Below are 22525 nucleotides of genomic sequence, written 5' to 3'. Positions count from 1 at the left end.
CGTTACAGATGATGGTTAGTTCTTTGGAAAGAAAAAGACACCTGAAATCCAGTTCTTTGTAGTGAGGAACAAGAGACTACTGCTTTCAAGCTCAAGGTGTTTCCTCTGCGTATGACAGAGACTATTTCTCTTTTAAATACACCTTTATTTCCAGGTAAAGTTTTGATAACATCAGCTTGGGCCAAAAAGGACAAGCTGTTTCATACTGGGCTTTCCTTTGAACATCAAAAATGATTTAAAGGTCAAAATTGTGAAGAGCAAAAAGAAGGAATATAAAGTTGGACTATTTGATCAAGGATAAACTATTTGTTTTGATATTTCTGGTAACTCCTATTTTTGCTGAGCCAGGACTGAAATGATGATTTGTGACTGTGCATAGATAAAGGTTAGGCTATGGGAAGAAGAGTTTATTTTTCTTTGTAATTTTAAAAGTGGGTGAAGAGTTATTATATTTGCTTATGTTTAGTGTGATGAAGGCTGGAAGCCACTCTTATTATTGTCTTTGTTTCTTGTTTCTTTTTTCTCTTCTACTTTTTCTTTTTCTTTTCTTTTCCTTGCACCTTCTGAACTTTTTTTACTTTTCTTTTTTCTTCTAGTTTAGTTTGTATTCATTTTTACTATGTTTACTAAAAACTTCAATAATTTTTTTTAAAAAAGAACATCAAAAAGGCCTGTGTTCAAGAAGACTTGGAGACCAGGCTGTTCCCTCAGGCCAGGTTGCTAGCAGAACCCCACATGTATGGGGTTTGACTGGAAGGTAATCTTTTAGGAGCCTTGGCTACATTATATTGTTCTTTTTATGATGTTCTGTGTTGTTATGTTTTTTTGTAGCCACCTAGAATCACAAGACTGAGATGGGCAACTATATAAACTCTGCAAGTAAGTAAGTTACCTGAATAATAATTTTTTGGCTCTGCAAACTAAAGTCCTCCTTTCTGGATTCCCAACCCAATGTATGTACATGTACATGTATATTCAGGCTATAAACCTGAATAGACTTAAATATGCAGTATTTCCACCCTACCACCTCATTAGCAAACAAGTAATTTTGTGGTACCATCTTTTTGCTGTACCAGTGTTCCATCCCTTCCCAGAATGTTCTTTGAGCAAATTTGATTTAGGAGTCTTTGAGACCCTGACAGAGAACAGGTTTCATCGTTGATCAAGTGTGAATCAATGTCACACTAAACAAGAACATATATAGACAACATTCCTTTCATTGTTTCTCACAATAAGGCATAGGTGGTTGATTACCATTTTAATTATTAGAATATTTTGTAAAATCATACCATACAGGAAAAAAAATCTTATTTTCTTCAACGTGTTTCAGTATATATATTAATTTTTTGTAAGGTAATAGACCATACTTTATCATATCATTTTTTTCTTAAATGCTCCTGCTATTTCTCACCAGTATTTTTATTACTAATCTAGTAGCTATTAATAGAATAGTATTTTTACACATTTGTATTCTTACCAGAAAATAATGACAAAAGTCCTAAATATATTTTCTATTTTTTTATTAGTAATTAATGCATTCTCTGGAAATGCTTTATGCCCAAATAAACAGCCTCATGTGCTTGTTTTAATTATGTATGAAATTTTAGCAGTGAGATGATGGTAACAATTAAAAATCTTTCAAGGTGTTTCCTGAAAAGCTATACAGGAGAAACCTAGGAATGGGTTTTTCCATATGCATTTCCATTTATCTTGAGATATTGCTGTTTTAAAATCTAATTCCCATATATTTTTCGAAGACTGTATCTCCAACAAATGATTGCAATAAAGATGTATAAATTTTTGAAGAATATCCTTTTGTACCATTAAGTATTATGCATGAGTTGAAATTCTATAAATTGTCTATTAACTTGAATTTAAAATCCCTCATTTTTCAGGGAAGTCTCAGTTCGCATCTATTATAACCAGTTTAATATGGTTCCTAATTGATTTATTCATATAAAATATATAAGTCCACCCAACTATATGATGACTGAGAGGCTTACAGAAATAAAAACTGTACAGAAATCAAAACAAAAAAGAAAGAAGGATTAATGTACGGAAGAGAAAAAAAATCTAGCCTAATATACATAATCCTATAAGAATCTTGCCACCCACTCTTACCCAAGGCCTGAGGAAAACACTGTTTTTAATGACAATAAAAGTTTTAATCCTTTAAAATAATGTCAAGCTTGATTTTTTTAATCTTCTCTTCGTCTCCTCTCAGCAAATCCTTCAAAGCTTTATCAGATCTCTTTTGTAAATCCAGTGAAAAACAATTATCCTAATCACTCTTCTGAATTAATACTTCTACGTCCTTTTCAAATATCAAGACACTGATCAGTTACGTTCGTATATCCAATATGTCATATTTTTGCATATCATTCTTATAGCTTGTCATATTTAAATCCACATTCAAATCCATTTCAATTTTATCCGGTGTAACTTGTTCTTCTGTAACAGTGTTTGCCCACCATCCCTCTGTGATGTTAGATATTCTTGAAATTAATTTCTCAGTCCATGAGTCCCAATCGCCATAAAAGCATCTGCTGTTAAAAAATTTTGTTCCGTTTTGTATTAACCGGTCTAATCTGAGCGTTCTCCTCCTTTAAGTAATCTTTAGTTTCTTCTGGTTGCCTCTAGTGACCAACATTCAGAGTTCCTTCTTATGTTATCTTCCCAGCAAACCAAAAGAGTCAAAGCGTTTCCCACAGGAAGGATTATTATATTTAATTACAAATTCTCCTTTCAAAACCATCTGTACCCTTAGTCTGTTTTTAACTTTCCAAAATCACCACTTCAAACCTTCTTTTGCTGTTTATTAAAAAAAACAAACTATTTTTCTAAACCCTTAAACTCAAACGTTAAGCTTCTTTTGCAAAGGAGAAGGAAACCCATCCAGTGAATGCAATAAAAATTTACTATTCTAAAGGTTCCTAACGTTTCAAAAACAGTAAAAAAATAATAATTCCAAAGGTGATTAAGAGGTGAGGCACGGTCGAGCTTTTTTCTATAAAAAAGGCTGTGTTTGAGTTGAAATGCTTTAAGATACGATTTGAAATTTGGAAGACCCCATCCTCCTTCGTAATGATGTAAATATGGCATTTTACGTCTTTTTAAGGCCATTTTGAACTTAAACAGAAAACCTCCCCTTCATTATTGCCACTCTAAGTGCCAGGGGAGCGTTCCACCCGGTGTGCTTGAGACAACAGACTCTGCCTTCTCATTCCTGCCTCTGGGGGTTCTCCGGAGTTCCACCTTTGCCCTTCAGGGAGCCCCGATTCCTCCGGGACCCCAATACTTTCCCAACCACAAAGAAACTCGCTGCCCCCACATGGACGCAATAATACACTGAGTGCCAGTAGCGAATAGTACCCTCAAAGGTACGCAAGAGAAAGCCCACACACACGTAGTCGTAAGCCCTCATCTTCAGGAACCAGTGTATCCAGTCACCGCAGGCACGGCCAGACGGGGAGAGGTGCCTCAAGAAGCCAGTCTCCATGGCCCCCTCAGCTGCTAGGCAGAGCGGGATGGTAAGGAAACTGAGGTGATACCCAGGGCGGAGTCCATGCCAGTAGGCGGAGATAAACATTGTCCAGGCAGTCCTGAGGAAAAAAGGGTCTTGTCAGTTCTACAATCTTCCTCTCGTGCCAATTCAAGCACCCCCCTGTCTCAGAATCCTTCACATGCCCCCTAATCATTCCTAACACTGTCATGGCTCTTGTTAAATCTAGCTCAGCCTCTCCCAACCTGCAGAAGTGTTGGACTTCAGCACCTAGAAGCCTCCCCCCAGCCCCACGGTCAACTCTCCAAAATGCAGGTTGGTTTTAAAGATATGGGAATTGAACATTAACATAAGGATGGGAAATGATTATTCATGCAACTTTCTGTCAATCCCATAATGCTTTGCAAGTTCTCTTAGGCCCACTTAGGTTTTCTGATTTCCTCTTTTTTTCAGGTGCAGGTTGTTGCTCATGTCCCATCCCAAATGTATGTAATTATCCACATCTTCCGTGTGTGATCCATGTTAACCAGTGCCCTCTGTTTTACAATCATCCCTGTCAACTACCTCATTTTTCATCCCCTTAATTCATAGTTGCTCCATACTACTGAAACCAATCCTCATATTTTTGCCCCACTGCTACCTTTTTTTATTGCTGCTTCCCCAATTCTCATATTCATGTCAGACCCAATCAGTCCCACAATCCTCAACACCTCCTTGTGCAACTGCATAACTATCTGGGTTTGAAAGGGAAAAGGTGATTTGGAGCAGATGACTGTTATACCTGTCAGCACTTCCTTAAATCAAACAAGTGTTAGCCATGCATGCCCAGAAAAAGATGTGGCTTCTGTAAGGAAGGGTAACAAGTGTGATGTGGATTTCTATGCACACTCTGCAACCCCTTTTCCCCTTCAGATCTGCATCACTGAACAGCCTTCCATGCTTGCTTTCAAAACAACCAACCACTGTCTAGAACAGTGTTTCTGTTCAAAGCAAAGTTCTGAAAGCTAGACTCTTGGGTTTTCTAAAAAGAGAATGAAAACATGGGTTTCAACCATGATGTTTTGAGGGGGAGAAAAGCAAAAACTAGTTCAGCCATGTGAGTCAGTCCATAATATTTACTAGCCTTTCTTGTACAGGAATACCAGTGCCTTTAATAGCACATCTTCAGTCTAGGACAGTGTTTCTCAACCTCGGCAACTTTAAGATGTGTGGACCAACTCCCAGAATTCATGGCTGGCTGGGGAATCCTGGGAGTTGAAGTCCACACATCTTAAAGTTGCCAAGTTTGAGGAACACTGGTCTAGAATCCTCCTTTCCATCTTCTCCGTAAGACAGTTTACTAAAAAACCTGCTTTTGCATCAACCCAGTTTATATCACCCCTCACAGTATACCTTCGCTCCCACATCTCGCCTGCCCTAAATGTTCTTTTATTTTAATCCACTATCACTTGACTCACCTCATGCCATAGGAGCGGAAAGGTGCATTTTTGTAGGTGTAATGTGCCAACCACCATTGGACAGTCATGTTCCAACAGTGAATGCCATCTTTCACCTTGGCACAAAATTCTGTACCATACGGATCAATGTTCCTGATTGTCTCATAATCATAAGCAACACTGGATGCTTTCCCATCAGCTGATCTGCTTGTAAAAGAAGACAAGAAAAATCCTTTGTGTATTTTTCACCTCTAGAACTGACAGGAGATATGCATTCTACATTGGGTTGACCAGAAAGACTGTCTGAAAAAAGTGCAGACCGCTTATATAAATACCTGCAGGCTTATAGTCTATTATCCACAATCATCCGAACCAGGAACGGATCAGCATTCATAGAGCAGGAATGCATATCTCCTTCCCATAAACAATGTTTTTTGAAATTTAGGGTTCATTCACACATCCCCCTAACTGCACCTTAAAAATGTCTTAGGCATCTAAAGCATAGCGACATGTCCTCATGATTCAGTCTTTGTCATAAAATCCAGGGCTCAGGCTGCTTAACTTTGTATTTATCTAATCCAATATTCATCTGGTGTTTTCCATCTTCTTCCAACATTGCCTCCACGCAGGTCAAGTTCTGACCAGTCGTTAAACCCATAGGTGTAGCCATCTGTCGAAACTCATATCCAGCCCCAGCCCAAATTAAGAAGAATGACTGGTGGATGTTTTTCCTGCCTGCACAAAATCCATCAGTTGATGTGTGTCATGCGCTGCCTACCTCTGAATAACGTTCAGACACTGGGTTGCAAAGCAGGCTCTGGTTTATTTCAGGATAGGTACAACGTTGTTAGAAAAAAGCTGAGAGTGACAGGAGCGCGCCGGTGCGGGGTTTAAATACCCCGCGCCGGTCAGCGCCCCCTCGCTCTCGATCACGTCACCCCCCTTTGTCCCATGTGTTGCCCTGCCATTGGTTGAGGGTTTCCAGGATCGCCCATCCTCCGGTTTTCAATCTTCTGCTGATTGCTTTCAGCTGGGCGATCCCCGTTGCAATTGCCGCTGATGGCTTGGGTGGCTCCGTGATCCGTTTATCTATTGTCTATTAGCCGTTAGTCGTTGTGGGTTGATGGCTACTTAACTTGTCCCCCTTCACCTATTTCCTTGTCATTGTCATGAGTGCCATTGCGCTGATGACTTTAGCTCAACGGCACTCATGACATACTGCCCCCTTTCCGAATAGTGTTCTCCCCCGGGTTTCTGGGTTTTCCCCTTAGAGCTGTCAAAACGCCACATTTTTTTTTTTTTTTTTTTTTTTTTTTTTTTCAAAAGTTCCCGCCGGAGTAGTTGTCGCCCCTCCCTTTGCTCTTCCCTCTACCACGTGCCTTCCCAGGGTGTGTCCATGGTGCGCATGCTCGGGTTCTGACCTGGCGTGCGCATGCTCCAACCACACCCTGTTTGTTTGGTTCAGTTCGGCGAGGCGAGAGGCGTGGCTGGTCGGGTGCTGCTCAGCTCCAGGTAGGGCCCTTTTTTGCTTATTTGGAGTGCGTCGCCTTTGTTGTGTCTCCTGGGCGTTGCCCCCAGGTTGCCCTGTTGACTTGCTTGCCACTCCCCCGCGGCCAGGGGGCGGGGGGAGGGTGCTGGCGATCGTTTGTCACCACCCCGTGGGCCCGGGGCGGGGGGAGTGAGTCCCGGGGGGGGGAAGGTCCACCCAAGTCGCGGGCTTGGGGGGGGCCCTTTCCCTTGGGGCACGGGAGGCGGGGGGAGGCCTGCGGGGGGGGGGGTTGGTTTTGCTGACCTTGATTGCGGTTTGTCGGGGTATGCCCGGTGAAATGCTCTGGTCAGGTCAGGCGCGTTAACGTTGTGCGCCGCCACCCATTCCGGGTGGGGGAAATGTTTCCACCTGACCAGATAGTGTAGAGTTCCTCGTTGCTTACGGGAGTCGAGGATGTCCCTGATCTCGAAGTGGTGTTGCCCGTCGATCATTAGCGGTGCGGGCTGTGGCATGCTTGGGTGCCATCGGGAGGAGGTCGCCGGTTTTAGGAGGCTGGTATGGAACACCGGGTGGAGTCTCCGGAGGTTGTGTGGCAGGTCCAGGCGTATTGCTACCGGGTTCACTATTTGCGTGACTCGGAACGGCCCGATGTACTTAGGCCCCAGTTTTTTCGAGGGTTGGGTTGACTTTAGGAACTTGGTGGAGAGATAGGCCATATCCCCCGCCTGGAACGTCGGTTGTTGTCGCCGGTGCTTGTCGGCCTGCTCTTTGTAAGCAGCCTGTGCCTCCTTCAGCGCCGCCGTGATTACTGGCCATGCTTCCGCGATCTTCCGTCCCCAGTCGCTGGCGTCCACCTGGGGTTCCGGGGGTTGAGGTAGCTCCGGTATGGGGACGAAGTCGCGCCCCGAGACTACTTCGAACGGGGTTTTTCCCGTGCTCGTGTGGACGGCGTTGTTGTATGCGACTTCGGCGAACGGGAGCAGTTCAGCCCAGTCGTCCTGGTGGTAGTTCGTATAGGATCGTATAAATTGCTCTAAGGTGGCATTAAGAACCTCAGTGGCTCCGTCCGTCTGCGGATGCCAAGCCGTAGACAGGGCCTGTTGGGTCCCCGTCAGCTTCAAGAAGGCCCGCCAGAATTTGGAGGTGAACTGTGTGCCCCTGTCGGTCACCACACGTGCGGGACATCCGTGTAGCCTGTACACGTGGATGAGGAAGAGTTTGGCTAGTTGTTGTGAGGATGGGACTGACGTGCAGGGGATGAAGTGGGCCTGCTTTGAGAAGTAGTCCTTCACCACCCAAATGGCCGTTTTCTTCTGGCTGGGTGGGAGGTCCACTATAAAATCCATAGAGATTTCCTCCCATGGGCGGGAGGGTTCTGCCACCCGTTGCAATAGCCCCGCGGGTTTGCCTGGTGCCCGTTTGGCCCTAGCGCACGTTGGGCAGGACGCCACGTAGGTTTTTACGTCTCGCCTGAGCGCGGGCCACCAGAATTGCCGCCGTGTTAGGTGTAGGGTCTTGAGGAACCCAAAGTGTCCCGCTTGCTTGGCGTCGTGTGACCTATGCAAGATCGCCTGGCGTTGCGAGTCCGGGACGTAGATTCTGCCTTCCCCCCATGCTAGGTCTTGCGCCATCGTTACCTTGTCGGGGTTTGCCAGGAACCAGGGGTCGGTTTTGAGGGCGGCGGCGAGGTCCGTGCGCATTCCCCCTGGTAGTTGCGGTTGCCTTCTTTCCGTCGCCGGTTGTCCCGCCGTCGGCTGCGCCGTAGCGTCGAGCTGCCTCCGTGCGCCGCTTCGGGTGGTCACGGCCATCCCCAGTTGCGAGGCGGATAGGACCGTCCCAATGGTGTCTGGGGCGGGCTCTTCGTCTTGGGGCAGCCGGGAGAGGGCGTCGGCCAGGAAGTTCTTCTTGCCCGGCATGAACTTCAACTGGAAATCAAAGCGGCTGAAGAATTGTGCCCATCGGACCTGTTTTGGGCTAAGGCGTCTAGGCGTTCGTAGGGCCTCGAGGTTCCGGTGGTCCGTCCAGACCTCGAATGGTTGGGTGGCTCCCTCGAGTAGGTGACGCCATGTTTCTAGTGCCGATTTCACCGCAAAGGCTTCTTTCTCCCAGACGTGCCATCGCCTCTCTGTCTCGGAGAACTTCCTTGACAGGTAGGCGCATGGTTTCAGGAGCCCCGTGGAGTCTTTTTGTAGCAGGATGGCTCCCAGGGAGAAGTCTGAGGCGTCGGCTTGGACCACGAACGGCCGTTCTGGGTCCGGGTGCGCGAGGATTGGCTCCGTCGTGAACAGCGCTTTCAGCTTGTCGAATGCGGTCTGGCACGCGGGAGTCCAATTCAGCACTGTGCCTGGGTTCTTGGCGCGTCTGGTGTCCCCCACCCCTTTGGTTTTGAGGAGGTCCGTTAAGGGGAGGGCTATCTCAGCGAACCCCCGGGCGAAGGACCTGTAGAAATTCGCGAATCCCAGGAAGCTCTGTAGTTGTCGTCTGTTGCGGGGCCGCTCCCAGTTTAGTACCGCTTCGACTTTTGCGGGGTCCATTTCGATGCCGTCCCCGGAGATTCGATACCCCAAATAGTCTAGGCGCTCTTTGTGAAACTCGCACTTTGTGGGCTTTGCATAGAGCTGCGCCCTTCTGAGCTTGTCGAGGACTTGCCTGACTAAGGTTACGTGTTCCTCGTATGTTTTTGTGTAAATAAGGACGTCGTCGATGTAGACCAGGACCCCTTTAAACAGATGTTCATGCAGTACCTCATTGATGAGCTGCATGAACACCCCAGGGGCCCCCGCGAGTCCGAAGGGCAGTACCTTGTACTGGAAAGCGCCTAGGGGGCAGTTGAACGCCGTCTTCCATTCGTCCCCCTCCCTGATTCGGATGCGATAGTACGCCTCGCGCAGGTCCAATTTGGAAAAGACTTTGCCCGTGGACAGGTGGGCGAGCATGTCCTTCACCAGGGGTAAGGGGTATTTGTTGGACAGGGAAGCCGCGTTTAGGCCCCGGTAGTCGGTACAGAGCCGTAGGGTCCCGTCTTTCTTCTCCCGGAATAAGACGGGGGCTCCGACCGGTGAGCATGCTGGCTCTATAAATCCCCTGTCTAGGTTTTTATCGATGAACTCCCGGAGGGTTGCCATCTCCTTCGGGGTCATCGAATAGATCTTTGGTCTAGGTAGGGGGACGTCGGGCAGTAGGTCGATTCGGCAATCCGTCTTGCGGTGGGGGGGTAGTTGGTCTGCCTCTGCTTCTCCGAAGACCTCGGAGAAGTCGGCGTATTGTTCCGGTAGGTCTGCAGTGGTAGCGGCGTTGTCTTGTGTGGTCGCCTCCGCTCGTCCTACCGTGGGGTTGCTTTTGCCAGCTGGTACTGGTGCTCGATACTCGCCGTCGCCGAATGTGAAGGTGCGGGTCGCCCAGTTGATCCGCGGGTTGTTTTTCGCGAGCCATGGCATCCCCAGGACTGCAATGGGCCGTCCGATGGGCGTGACTACGAACGACGTGCGCTCGGTGTGAGTGCCCATTTGCAGGGTGACCGGCTCGGTTTGTAGCGTGGCTGGTTTCCCCCCCGCTGTGGAGCCGTCCAGCTGGTGGAATGCTAGCGGCGTGGGGAGGGGGAAGCAGCGGAGTTCGAGTTTGGCGACTAGGTCGGGGTGGATAAGGTTTTTTGAGCACCCCGAGTCCACTAGTGCCGCGGCCGTGGTGGCTCCGTTGCCGGCAGAGAGTTGAATTGCTGCCAATATTACGGAGCTTTTGTCGTTTCGTTGAGGTGGTTCGCGTTGCTGTCCCGCCGCCTGCCTCGCCACGCGTTTCAGGGCAGGCGGGGAGCATTTCCCGCCGGCTGGTCGGGGTCGGTATTGTCCCCTTCTCCCCAGTAAGCGTCCCAGCCATCTTCCGGTGTCGCTGTGGCCACGGTCATTCGGCGGTGAGGGGGCGGCCCCGGGTTGGGTGGTTTGGGGCTAATTTTCGGGGCGGGCTTGGGCGCGCTGGTCGGCAGTCGGTTGGCGAAGCAGTCCGCCGTCTTGTGCCCTAATTTGCCGCACCTCCCGCAGGGCTCCCGGTTGAACTTCATTTTTGGGTATATGGGGCCGGCCATCCCCCCGTGTGGTGCGGGTACCTTTTTCCCGACGTAGTTTGTGTCTTCCGTGGTTGTCATAAGGAAGGTGCGGTGCGCGTGTTCGGCTTTCCCCGCGAGGTGGATCCACCCGTGTAACGTTTCTGGGTCGTCGCGGTAGAGGGCCCATTGGAGAACGTCGCGGTTGAGCCCCTTTTTGAAGATTTCTAGCAGGGTGGTCTCAGACCAGTCGCAGACCTTTCCCGCGAGGGCTTTGAACTCCAGGGCGTAGTCAGGGACCGTGCGTGTGCCCTGTTTAAGTCTCTGGAGTGCGCTTTTCGCCCGTACTTTAGCTAGGGGGTCTTCGAAATAGTTTTTCATCTCGTTGATGAAAGCAGGGAAGGTGGCGAGGGCGGGGGAGCTGGACTCGTACAGTTGGACGTACCAGTCCGCCGCCCTGTCTTGGAGTTTGATCGCCACGGCGGCGATCTTGTCGGCCTCGGAGTCATAGGAGTGTCCGTGCCTCCCCATGAACTCCCTAGCGTTGGTCACAAAAAACGAGAGTTTTGTGGGGGTCCCATCGAAGAAGATGGGGAAGTCCTTTGGGGCCCGGGCGTTTTGTGCGGCCCCGCCTCTCGCTTCTCGGGGTGTGGTGTCGGCCGCCTGTGCCGTCTGCTGGCCCTCCGCTGGCCCGTGTGGGTTCGATGCTTCGCTCGGGGTGTGGGCTTGTGCGGGGACGTCGTTGGGTGGCGCGGGGGGCATAAGCGCCTGGAGCATGGTCCGGAGTTCCGTCAGCTGAGCCCGCATGGCCGCGAGTTCAGCTCGTGCCTCCTCGTCCACAGCCCGCGCCGCCGCTGGGGCCGGTTCCGTTGGCGCGTCCTCGGGGGTGGGTTGCCGGCGGGGTTCATCGTCCCTCTGCCGCGGGTCCGCTTCCTCCGCCGTCTGATGGGTGTCTCCGTCGTCCTCCTCCGTGTCGAGCGCCGTGGGGCTGTCGCTCCACGCCCGTTGCTGGGGTGCGATGTGGGGCGCGGGGTCCTCCGCTGGTTTCGGAAGTCGTGCTGCTCCCTCCCGCGGTCGGGTTGCCTCCGTCGCCATCTCCCCTTGGGGTTGGAGCTGAGGCTCGGGTCGGGTTGGGTGGGCGTCCATGGCTCCGGGAGTCCGCGGTGCCTCTGGCCTCGGTCGGTCCTCCTCTGCCTCTTGCCGCGCGGCTCGCCCTCCTTGCCCGCGCCGTTCCGGCCTCATCTTGCTGGTCTTCTCGCCGTCTACTCCTCCCGCGGCTCGTTGTCGTCCGGTGGGGCTCGGCGAGGCTGAGTTTATGACTCTCAGCTTTATGTCATGCGCTGCCTACCTCTGAATAACGTTCAGACACTGGGTTGCAAAGCAGGCTCTGGTTTATTTCAGGATAGGTACAACGTTGTTAGAAAAAAGCTGAGAGTGACAGGAGCGCGCCGGTGCGGGGTTTAAATACCCCGCGCCGGTCAGCGCCCCCTCGCTCTCGATCACGTCACCCCCCTTTGTCCCATGTGTTGCCCTGCCATTGGTTGAGGGTTTCCAGGATCGCCCATCCTCCGGTTTTCAATCTTCTGCTGATTGCTTTCAGCTGGGCGATCCCCGTTGCAATTGCCGCTGATGGCTTGGGTGGCTCCGTGATCCGTTTATCTATTGTCTATTAGCCGTTAGTCGTTGTGGGTTGATGGCTACTTAACTTGTCCCCCTTCACCTATTTCCTTGTCATTGTCATGAGTGCCATTGCGCTGATGACTTTAGCTCAACGGCACTCATGACAATGTGGGACTAGTTAAGGAAAGTGGACTAGTTAAGGAAAATATATTAGGATACCCCTGTTCGCTGGTTTTGTCATCAAGCAGAACAGAAATCATCTGATGGGATGGGCAAATTATGCTCATTCTTTTGTGCCATTAAATTAGCTGCCAGAATGCATCCTTAGTCCACTCCATAGGGGAATTAGATTTTCTTAGCCAAGGAAGAGAAGGTGTTCAAGACTCACAGATTTAGAGATTCATATTCCACAGTGGGTCCTCTGCCTGATTGTGAATTGGCACTAGTTGGATACGCACCAAGGCCAGCAGTAATGCAGGCACTTTCAGCACCATACCAGGTCACATAGTTACGCATGCGGAAGACAAAGGAAACAGGCATCATGTAGAAAAGGCGGAAACCGAGTCCCCTCTCATAGAAGGCATTACTTTGGACATAATCAGGGGGGAAGATGTGGGAAATAACCAAAAAAGAAGTTGCAAAGACAGGGATCATTATCAATCTGAAAAGCAGCGGCTTCCACGTAGGAATAACAGAAGGGTCAGGCTGGTTCAACCAATCGTGATATGTACGATAACGATAAAATAGGCCTGGATTTAAAAAAACACACAAAAGAAAGCAATAAAACAAGCCAAGATCAATAAGAGATATCTGTCTAAGGGAAGATGCACATTTTAATAATTTAAGATAGCTCATTCCACAGCCAGGTATCCTCCATATATGATAGCATCACTTCCCTTAATTCAGAGCCAGTATCTTGGTTGGGGATTATGGGAGACAGTATCCAACATACTTGGAGAGCTTCTGATTTGGAAAGGCTCTGTTAAGGTCGTGTGCGATCTAGGAAGAACCCAACGATTTGCTAGTTGCACTACTCTAGTTTTTTTGGAAGATTCTGGCAACAGAAACATAATCCCTACTATCTTACTTTTTGCTGTAATTTCCTGCCCTCATGCCTACAGCAGCAGTATATGGCCATTCCATGCAATTCTCACTAAACAAAAAAGAAGCTGTAAAAGTGAAAAACTGATGGAAGACATACAGACTAGCAGGAAGAATAGCCAATCTTTGCTGATAAGCAAAGTAATCCCAAACACGCTTCTGCAAAAATAAGAGCGCCCACGCTTACACCAGGCACAGCGCCAAGATCAACAGATGGCTGATGGGAGAAGCAGACAGGAGGGCAAAGCTAGAGTGGGCTTTATTCTTTTCACCTCGCTCTGATCTCTTAGCTACCTCTTCCTTCAAAGAGAAATTGTAACAGGAAAGACTAGATCCTCAACCAGGGTCTTCTCTTACTGAGGTTTATATATGGGGTGAGAAGGTACCAATATTTTAAGATCTCCACGAACCCACCACTCATAAGGCTGTCAAAGGGAAAATGCATTGCAAGTGTTTATACCTGTAGACATATTTCACTATTAGGTAGCCCACCTACCTGTCATAAGTCCCACATAGCAGTAACTGTAGCACAGCATCTCCACCAATCCCGGCATTTGGGGAATTGCACCAATCATTGGAGACTTGGTGAATGTTGTCACTTCCTGTTTCTTCGCCTGAATGAGTTCTTGCACCTCGTTGGCTAAGCTCACCATCTGGGAGACACCAGTTAAAGTACATGAGGAAGGACTTACTTCCCCTTAACCAAGAACTTTCTCTACCCTTAACCAACCATGGCTTAGCATCAGCTACCTTGAGCGTGAACAAAAGTTGCACAGACTTGGTCAAATGAGTTGTCTGGGGAAACTTGAAGGAGGTAAATTTGTGGAAAAAGAGCAGGTAGGAAAAGGTCCATCCTAATGTCAGATGGTGGGAATACCTATTTAAAAAAAGAGAATATGTAGTGATTAATAAATTATCTATATCAGTGTTTCTCAACCTTGGCAACTTTAAGACATGTGGACTTCAACTCCCAGAATTCTCCATCCAGCATGGCTGGCTGGGGAATTCTGGGAGTTCAAGTCCACACATCTTAAAATGGCTAAGGTTGAGAAACACTGAATTAGACACTAAGCTTGTTACTGTCCATATGACACCAAGCCTGATTTTGCCCTCTCCCCCCACCACCAAACCCTTTAACCTTGAAACCATCGCATCATCCCAAATCCATCATGGCGATTCATCCTGCCACATACACCAAACAGCTAAAGAACTACAGTTTCTTTCTCCAAAATCCCTGCCTATATATCTGTTAGGCTCTCTACTAATTGAATTCATTAGAATTTAGAACTAGGAACATTGGGAAACCAAATCCCATTTTTGTTCTTGAAACTCAGACCATTTCCCTGCATCTGCCCTGCATGCTATGCTTCTCTTTCAGACAACCAAAACTTTCAAATCTTCCCAGTCTTTCATGCACAAATACCAAAAGCATACAGTTCCCTGAAACATTCTCCCAAATCACATGGTTTTCTGGTCCCTTTACCTTGGTGAGATTTTGATGATAATCCATGTCCCCAGGATGGTGACAAGGGAGTGAACGGTGTGGATGCCACAGGCAGCCAGCATGAGTGCAAGTCCCGCAGCGGCTGCCCCATATTTTTTTACCTTTAATCCTACAGGAAAAGAAATGTCCATCATCAAATATCCACACACCAGTCTGAGAGTTTAAGACGGTGGGTTTGAAAATTAGAAACTCGGTAACGGCCAGATTTGCACAACAGGTTTATTTTTACGACTGTGTATTTCTTTGGGTGGCTTGGCTTGATTCGTTTATGGTTCAGTTTATTGTGTGAACAGGGAAAATGCATTAAATGGTAGCTAAGTTAAAGCCATAATCTTTAAAATTTAGAGACCACAGAATTCATGACAAGAGAAGGGGCCATCCTCAGTCTTCATCATCCCCTTTTAAAAAAAAATTGTGTAACTGGGATGGGAAAAAAAATCTCTCCAAGCCCTAACAATCCACTGCTAAACTCAAGATTAAAGCAAATAGGGTGGGCTCCCATGTTTGACCAAGTGATAATATGATTATGGCCAGAATGTGCTTTGTGTGATATGAAATGCAGCAATTATGGCCTGTGAACCATGATTTATGGTTTAGCTTTAAATGGCTTATTCAACAAACTTTGATGTCAGAACTGTAGCTGTGCCTAATGTGTGAACATCACCACTGTGGCTTAATTAGTAAGCCATGGTTAAAACAAGTCTTTGCTGAGTATGAATAACTCTGGCCATACTATATAGTCTCATCTGGAATTCTTATTATTTCCCCCTTTTTCCCAAAACCAGCCCCATCTCAAATCTGAACAATCCTCCCATCGTCTGAGCTACTGTATCCTGGGAGAGCTGCTCTTGAAAGTTGCTTGGAGGCCCCAGCCAGGCAGCCCTTGAAGAGAGCCAAGCTGTAGGCAAGGCCTGCTGGCATAAAACTCAGGATAGTTTCCTATGAAGAGCACAGCAGTGTTAGCACTCACCCTTTTTCTTGAAGAAAAAGCCAAGGGGAATTGGGACAAAAAGGAATGCCGTGTAAACGATTCCATCAGATGAAATTGTATCTTCCAAAAGGCACAAAGGGAAGTTAGCTTGGTTGATTGAAGCAGGAAGTGCTGAAAGTAATAGACGGAGACCATGAGCCATGTAGCATTGACCTTAAGGGTGATTTTTGTGAAATGGAAAACAGGAAGCGATCCAGCAGTTTTGGACTGCACACGTGCATGATACAGATGTGTAAAGCAGTAGGTCAGGACTGGCCTCGCATCCAACGACTTGGATCTTGATGGCAGGGATAAAGGGCTGTTAATGCAATGATGCACAATAGATTCAAACAGCCATGCTGCCCCCCTCCCCTCCCAAATCTTTGAAACACAATGTGTGGTTAATTTTATTTGCTGCCACAAGATGTAGTGATTAGCTACAGGCTTTGATAGTTTTTAAAGCTAGTTAACGAGCTGAGGAAGGCTCCTTCACCCTGAACTTGGTACCGGGTGACCACATTCTCCCACCCATGTGATTTTCTTGACAATTCTAAGAAAGGAGTTGCCACCATCTACTTCTGAGATGATCTTCAACTTCCCAGTCGACAGCCTACAGAGGCTAGCCAACTTCCCAGCCTAGCCCACAACCTTCCCTGTTGAGCCTACATATTTCCTGGCTGTCTTCAAGTGCTAACCAGGACTGACCCTCTACAGCTTTTCAGAATCAACCGAAATAACTGGTTGCTGCCACCTTGCTGGGTGAGCAAGGCGGTCAGCGACTACCAGCTGTGACAGGAAGAATTTACAACGAATGCTGGAGTCGCAACTGGGGAAGACCAAGACAAATCTTTCAAGACTCAAGTGCTGGGGCTTCAGGTGGGAATGGCAGACTGAACAGCTGTGCCTGCTGGATCGGTGGGCGGCGCAGACAACACAGTGGCTTTTTTTAGGCTCAGGAAGGCTTCCTGAAGCCCAAAAACGTTCTCCGGATTAAGGAGAATACCTGGAATTATCCCATTAGCCCTCAGGATGGTTGTTTGCAGCCAGAAGATCGCAAAGTTTCATGGTTGACGGGGAAAAGCAGCCCAGAGGCAGGGATTTTATCACTTTCCAAGCCGCGCTGTAGCCTTAAAGGGACACTAAGACCAGCCACCCCATTTCTAAATCACCAATTTGCATTTTTTTTGAAGTACATGTACCCCAAGAGAGGCTTTTTACAGCGAGGTGAAGCCAGCCCTCTTGGTGCTTGACATTATTTTGGGGACTAATTTTTTTTTTAAGTTTTGGATTTTCATTCTCCCTTGAAGGGAAATTCTAAAGACTGAGAGTAAATAATTGTCTTCCTGTTACTATTTTTGTGTTAAATTGGAAGATATTAGTATTTTCCTACATGTAGAATCGGCTGATTTGAACCTTCAACTTTCTGTTCACTTTCCCTTGAGAACAGTCTGCTATTCACTCTCACTTTAAGTAAATAACTTTTGACTTTTGCTGATTAAGCTCTTAGGGGGCACCATAAGCTATTGCGTGAGACATGGAGGAGTTCAGACAGATACTTTCTGACCTTCACCAGGATCTTAAACAGATTTCTTCTGACTTCTATCAAACTTTTATGCAAGACATCCAGGACATTGTGGAAAATATGAGATCTAAAATGTACCATCAGGCTGAGGGTGTGGAGGATGAAACAGGAATTTAAGAGCGATAGGTTTTTTTTAAGACTGAGATTGGGGTCTTTATCGAGATGCTGGTTGAAGACTGGATAATGGAGTTGGAGAAATCTAGGGGAGAGAGTGATCTGCAAGCCATAAATAAGGCTGATCTCCTGGTGGAATCGGTGGGACGCGGTGGCGCTGTGTGTTAAACCGCTGAGCTGTCGATCGGAAGGTCGGCGGTTCGAAACCGCGCGGCGGGGTGAGCTCCCGTTGCTCGTCCCAGCTCCTGCACACCAAGCAGTTCGAAAACATGCAAATGTGAGTAGATTAATTGGTACCGCTTCGGCGGGAAGGTAACGGCGTTCCGTGAGTCATGCTGGCCACATGACCCGGAAGTGTCCTATGGACAACGCCGGCTCCAAGGCTTTGAAACGGAGATGAGCACCGCCCCCTAGAGTCGGACACGACTGGACTTTACGTCAAGGGAAACCTTTACCTTTACCTACCTGGTGGAATGCCATGAAAAAAACCTGGAATTTTGAAGGGGGACAGCTGGACTGTTTGACTTTCTTAAGAAGAAAGCTCTGTGCATATCTTGGGAACGTGTAACTTCCCTGGTTTATTTTGAAGTGGGATAAAGGTTAAAGAACATTCATTTGGTTTGCTTTAAGGATTTGACTGATGCTATTTTTCTTTAAAGATTTGGATTCACTGTTTTGAATACTGAGATATTATTATAATTGTTGTATTATTACGTATGCGAAAGGTGAAAGGTGAAAGGTCCCCTGTGCAAGCACCGAGTCATGTCTGATCCTTTGGGGGGGATGCAGCTTTCGTGATGTTTTCTTGGCAGACTATAGCAGGCTGGTTTGCCACTGCCTTCCCCACCTTCCCCAGCAAGCTGGGCACTCATTTTACCGACCTCAGAAGGATGGAAGGCTGAGTCGAGCTGAGCCAGTTACGAGAGAGAATCCAGCTTCCGCTGGGATCGAACTCACATCATGGGGAGAGTTTTCGGTTGCAATACTGCCGCCTACCACTCTGCGCCACACGAGGCTAATATAGCATATAGTATAATAGCAGACAATTTATATGCTTTTTAATCTGATTCTTATTATAGTAGACAGGATGTATAGAATAGTGGTAGGAGGGAATAATTAAATGTGTTTTATTTTTTTGGAGGGGAGAAAGATGTTCAAGAGGTTTATATGAATTTTCTTTTTTCTTCATTTTAATATAAGGGGGAGGAGTAACTGTATGATTTTTATTATGTGTTAAAGTGGAACGACCTATAGAAATAATGTGTTTTGGTTTAGTATACAGTAAGAGATTGATTATGGAAATTTTGTATATCCTTGCTGTTAAAAGTTGGAAGCCACACCTTTCTGTATATTCTCCTGTGTTTCTGCACTTCTTTAGTTTTTTTTCTTTGTAGTTTTTTGTAGTTTTTATTCTTTTCTTGAAATTTAATAAAATTTATTATTAAAAAAGAAAAGACTCAAGTACTGATTGATTGCTCCCACTCAATACCTCTGATGGCTCCCAAACCAGCAATGAAATCTAGGCAATGCTTATTTATCACTTCATCTTCAAGCCTGCAGAAGTTCAGCATCTCCTGTTACTAGACTAGCATGCTTCTTGCTTGGAAATCATGTGGGAATGCTTTTAATAATGAATCAGCAGGGTAATAAATTTAATAATGAGGAGGAAAGGGAAAAGGGGACACTAGCCAGGGAAAAATGTGCTTTTTGAGCTGAAATATTAGCCTGAAGCACACCTTTGGCAAGACAGATGAGTTTGCTCCTGCTATATTAAGCACAAAAATATACTTAAACATTATTTAAGAGGAAGCACATCTGTTTGTCTGGTATGCAGGTAGTCCTTGACTTAACAACCACAACTGGGACTGGAATTTCTATCGTCATTGTGGTCATAAGTTGAGTCACCATGTACCAGACCTGATTTTACGGCCAATTTTATGGCAGTCGTTAAGTGAATCCAGCTTCCCCAATGAACATTTTTTCTGGAAAACGGCAAAAAACCTTGCAGAACATGATCACATGACCTCAGGATGCTGCAACCAGTCATAAATGTGAGCTGGCTGTCAAGCACCTAAAATGCAATCATGTGACCACAGGGGGGGTATGACGTTTTGCGACACACAGAACTGTTTTACAAGCTGTAAAACACAAACATACAAGCTGTAAAATACCTTTCCGAGACCATCGTAATTTCAGATCATCATTAAATGAACAGTCATAAGTCGAGGACAACCTGTATCTCGCTTCTTGGGACTGGTGAAAGACATTTGGTTGACCAGAGCAGGAATAAGGGGTGCAAGTTAAAAATTTTGGACAGTATACAAGACATTTTCGGAATAAAGAACCAGGGTTTCCCAAACTCTAGCTTCAGGTTTTAACAAATGTTAGATATCTTTCTTATGTCTTAAAAATGCAATTAGTTCAGCAAAAACATCTCTTCTGAGATTATTGGACTCCTCACAGATTATTTAAGAGGTTGGCTGTCCTCCTTTCTATGCTAGAGTTGTAATAAACGGGAAGAAACTTTGGTACTTTATGGGTTAGTATGCTCATACAGGTAGTCCTTGACTTATGACCACAATTGGGACCGGAACTTCTGTTGCTAAGTGAGGCAGTCATTAAGTGAGTCATGTCCAATTTCACAACTTTTTGCCATGGTCGTTAAGCAAATCACATTGCCGTTAAGCAAATCCAGCTTCCCCTATTGACTTTGCTTGTTGGAAGCTGGCTGGGAAGGTTGCAAATGGCGATCACATGACCCCAGGATGCTGCGACCGTTGTAAATGCATGCCAGTTGCCAAGTGCCTGAATTTTGATCATGTGACTGCAGGGATGCTGCAATGGTTGTAAGTGCAAGGACCGGCTGTAAGTCACTTTCCCCAGTGCTGTCGTTAACTTCAAACAGTTGCTACATGAACAGTCACAAGTTGAGGACTACCTGTAATTTCTTATTGGTTAGATATTATTACTATGGTGAACCAGGTTCTTGGAAGGCAATTAAGGATCAAAGGTGTCGATTGGGAATATCTCAATCTACTGTATTAAGAACTTTGGATATATCAAGTTTGGACTGTTGCAAAAAAAAGTAATTGCTTAGTTGTTTAAGAATTCTGGTGTCCCAGAATCTAACGGTTCCTCCCCCCACATCTATATTCATATATAATGTTTGTTTGTTCAGTTATTTTTCCATTGTTTTTTTCTGTTTTATTTCTTACTTTTTTAAATTTGGGGGGGGAATTCTCTTCTTCTGTGATTTTTTTCTTGTAAGCATGCAGTTTATAATGTAATTGTTTAGTGTTTTTTCCATATAGCTTTTTCTATAAAAGTAACATAGCTACATGGTTTTCATGTAATGCCACTTATTACTAGGTAATGCTTTTTAAAGCTTTTAAAGCTCAATCAAATCATTCTTTTCAACAAGTTATAAGGGGTGCAAGTCAGGAAGAGGGGGGAACAGCTAAAAAAGGAAAGGAATACAGCTCATTCAAGGCTGCCAATAGCAGAGTTTGTGGAGGCTACTTCAGTTTACAAGTTAAACAGATTTCAAGAGAGCAGACAAGATTGAGGAGGGCTGCAGGCAGCAAAAGTCTCCTTCTGCAGCTCCTAGAAATATGTTGTCCTTCTCTAGCTACATTCCAAGTTTGTCTGTGTACAAATGTTTTCTTTTCCAGATGGCGTCTCCGCCTTCTGCAGCTGGGATGATAGAGAACATCTTGAACAGGGTGGGTGGCATTGGAAGGAAGTATGATCACCCATTTTTCTTCTGGGAAATGGGCACTTTCTGATTGTCCTTCTGGGCATGGCCAACTGTCTTTAGATAGGGAAGATCTCTTTTTCAGGGCAGGCTTTTTTTTTTATAATTAGAGCAATCACAAAATTATCTGGTAATTACAGATATATTCATTAGCCCAGGGTTTCTCAACCTCAGCAACTTTTAAGATGTGTGGACTTCAACTCCTAGAATGCTGGCTGGGGAATTCTAGGAGTTGAAGTCCATATATCTTAAAGTTGCTGAGGTTGAGAAACACTGCACTAGCCAGATTGCTTATCCAAAAGTACAGGTAGTCCTCGCTTAACAACCATTCGTTTAGTGATGGTTCAGACTTACGATGGTGCTGAAAAACTGACTTGCGACTGGTCCTCACACTTACCACCATCGCAGTGTCCCCATGATCACGATTTGGGTGCTTGGCAACCAGTTCACATTTATGACTGTTGAAGCATCCTGTGGTCACGTGATCACCATTTTTGACCTTCCCAGCCAGCTTCTGGCAAGCAAAATCAATGGGGAACCATGTGATTTGCTTAACAATCACCTGGTTTGCTTAACACCTGCTGTGATTTGCTTAACAGCCACCGCAAAGAAGGTCATAAAATCAGGTCAGATTCGCTTTATGACCACTTAGCAACTGAAATTCTGGTCCCAATTGTGGTTGTTAAGCAAGGACTACCTGTAAGCAATCAACAGCCAGGGAAAAGGAGCCCATTTTAAAATGCCTCCCACTTCACAGACCAATTTATGTAGATTAGAAAGGCCCCAAAGTGATACTCAAAGTATTTCAAGTGATACTTCATGAACAGTTGTACAATTACAGAGTGATTCAACCAAAGGGATTCATCTCAGGTTGAACAGAAAGAAGTCAATATCTGACTTGGAAGAAAACAGGTATTTCACATGCACCGCCCTTCCTTTGTGAAGCTTTCATAAAAAGCTGGGGTCTAAAGCTTGTATCACCACTGCTGTTTTCATCTCCAAATGTCACTTTCTCTTTCACTCTCCGATTCTTTTAAGCAGGGCTAAACAAGCTAACACCCCAAATCAGTATGTGACCCTTTTTCTACCATTACTACAGCCTCCTCTAACCACTGCATCAAACTTTCAGCAATAGACCAATGCCCAGTTATAGACATTTTGCTGTATTTTAAAAAGAGGCGATAAGTTACTAAAACCATTTATACTTCTTGTGATGAAGGTGGGAAGTCACTTCTTTACGTATTTTTCTTTTTCTCTATTTTTTCTTTCCTTTCTGCACCTTCTACTCTTCCTTTTTATTCTTCTATCTTTCTTTTAGTTTGTATCAGTTTTTACTATTGCGTTGTCCCAGGAACTCTGGGTTCTTTAAAACCTGGCATTGTCATGTTCACCGTTCCAATGTTGCTGGTACATCGTA

At 46.1% G+C, this 22525-nt stretch overlaps 1 protein-coding gene across 1 annotated transcript in view; it reads right to left on the bottom strand.

Moving 5' to 3' along the window:
• Positions 1–1527: 1527 nt before the first annotated feature.
• Positions 1528–22525, bottom strand: part of LOC134495650 (lysophospholipid acyltransferase 7-like) — a 35909-nt gene continuing 14911 nt past the window's right edge. The window contains exons 2-8 of the mRNA XM_063301222.1: positions 15659–15790; positions 14668–14797; positions 13935–14061; positions 13681–13837; positions 12472–12832; positions 4960–5142; positions 1528–3602 (exon numbers count right to left, since the gene is read on the bottom strand). Of these exons, the coding sequence (XP_063157292.1) occupies positions 3221–3602; positions 4960–5142; positions 12472–12832; positions 13681–13837; positions 13935–14061; positions 14668–14797; positions 15659–15790 (1472 nt within the window). The 3' untranslated portion in view covers positions 1528–3220. The remainder of the gene's footprint in view (positions 3603–4959; positions 5143–12471; positions 12833–13680; positions 13838–13934; positions 14062–14667; positions 14798–15658; positions 15791–22525) is intronic.

The sequence above is a fragment of the Candoia aspera genome, chromosome 4 (genome assembly GCF_035149785.1).
Source record: "Candoia aspera isolate rCanAsp1 chromosome 4, rCanAsp1.hap2, whole genome shotgun sequence".
NCBI lineage: Eukaryota > Metazoa > Chordata > Lepidosauria > Squamata > Boidae > Candoia > Candoia aspera.
Note: the sequence above shows the minus strand (reverse complement) of the source record. Positions and strands in the feature narration are given on the sequence as shown.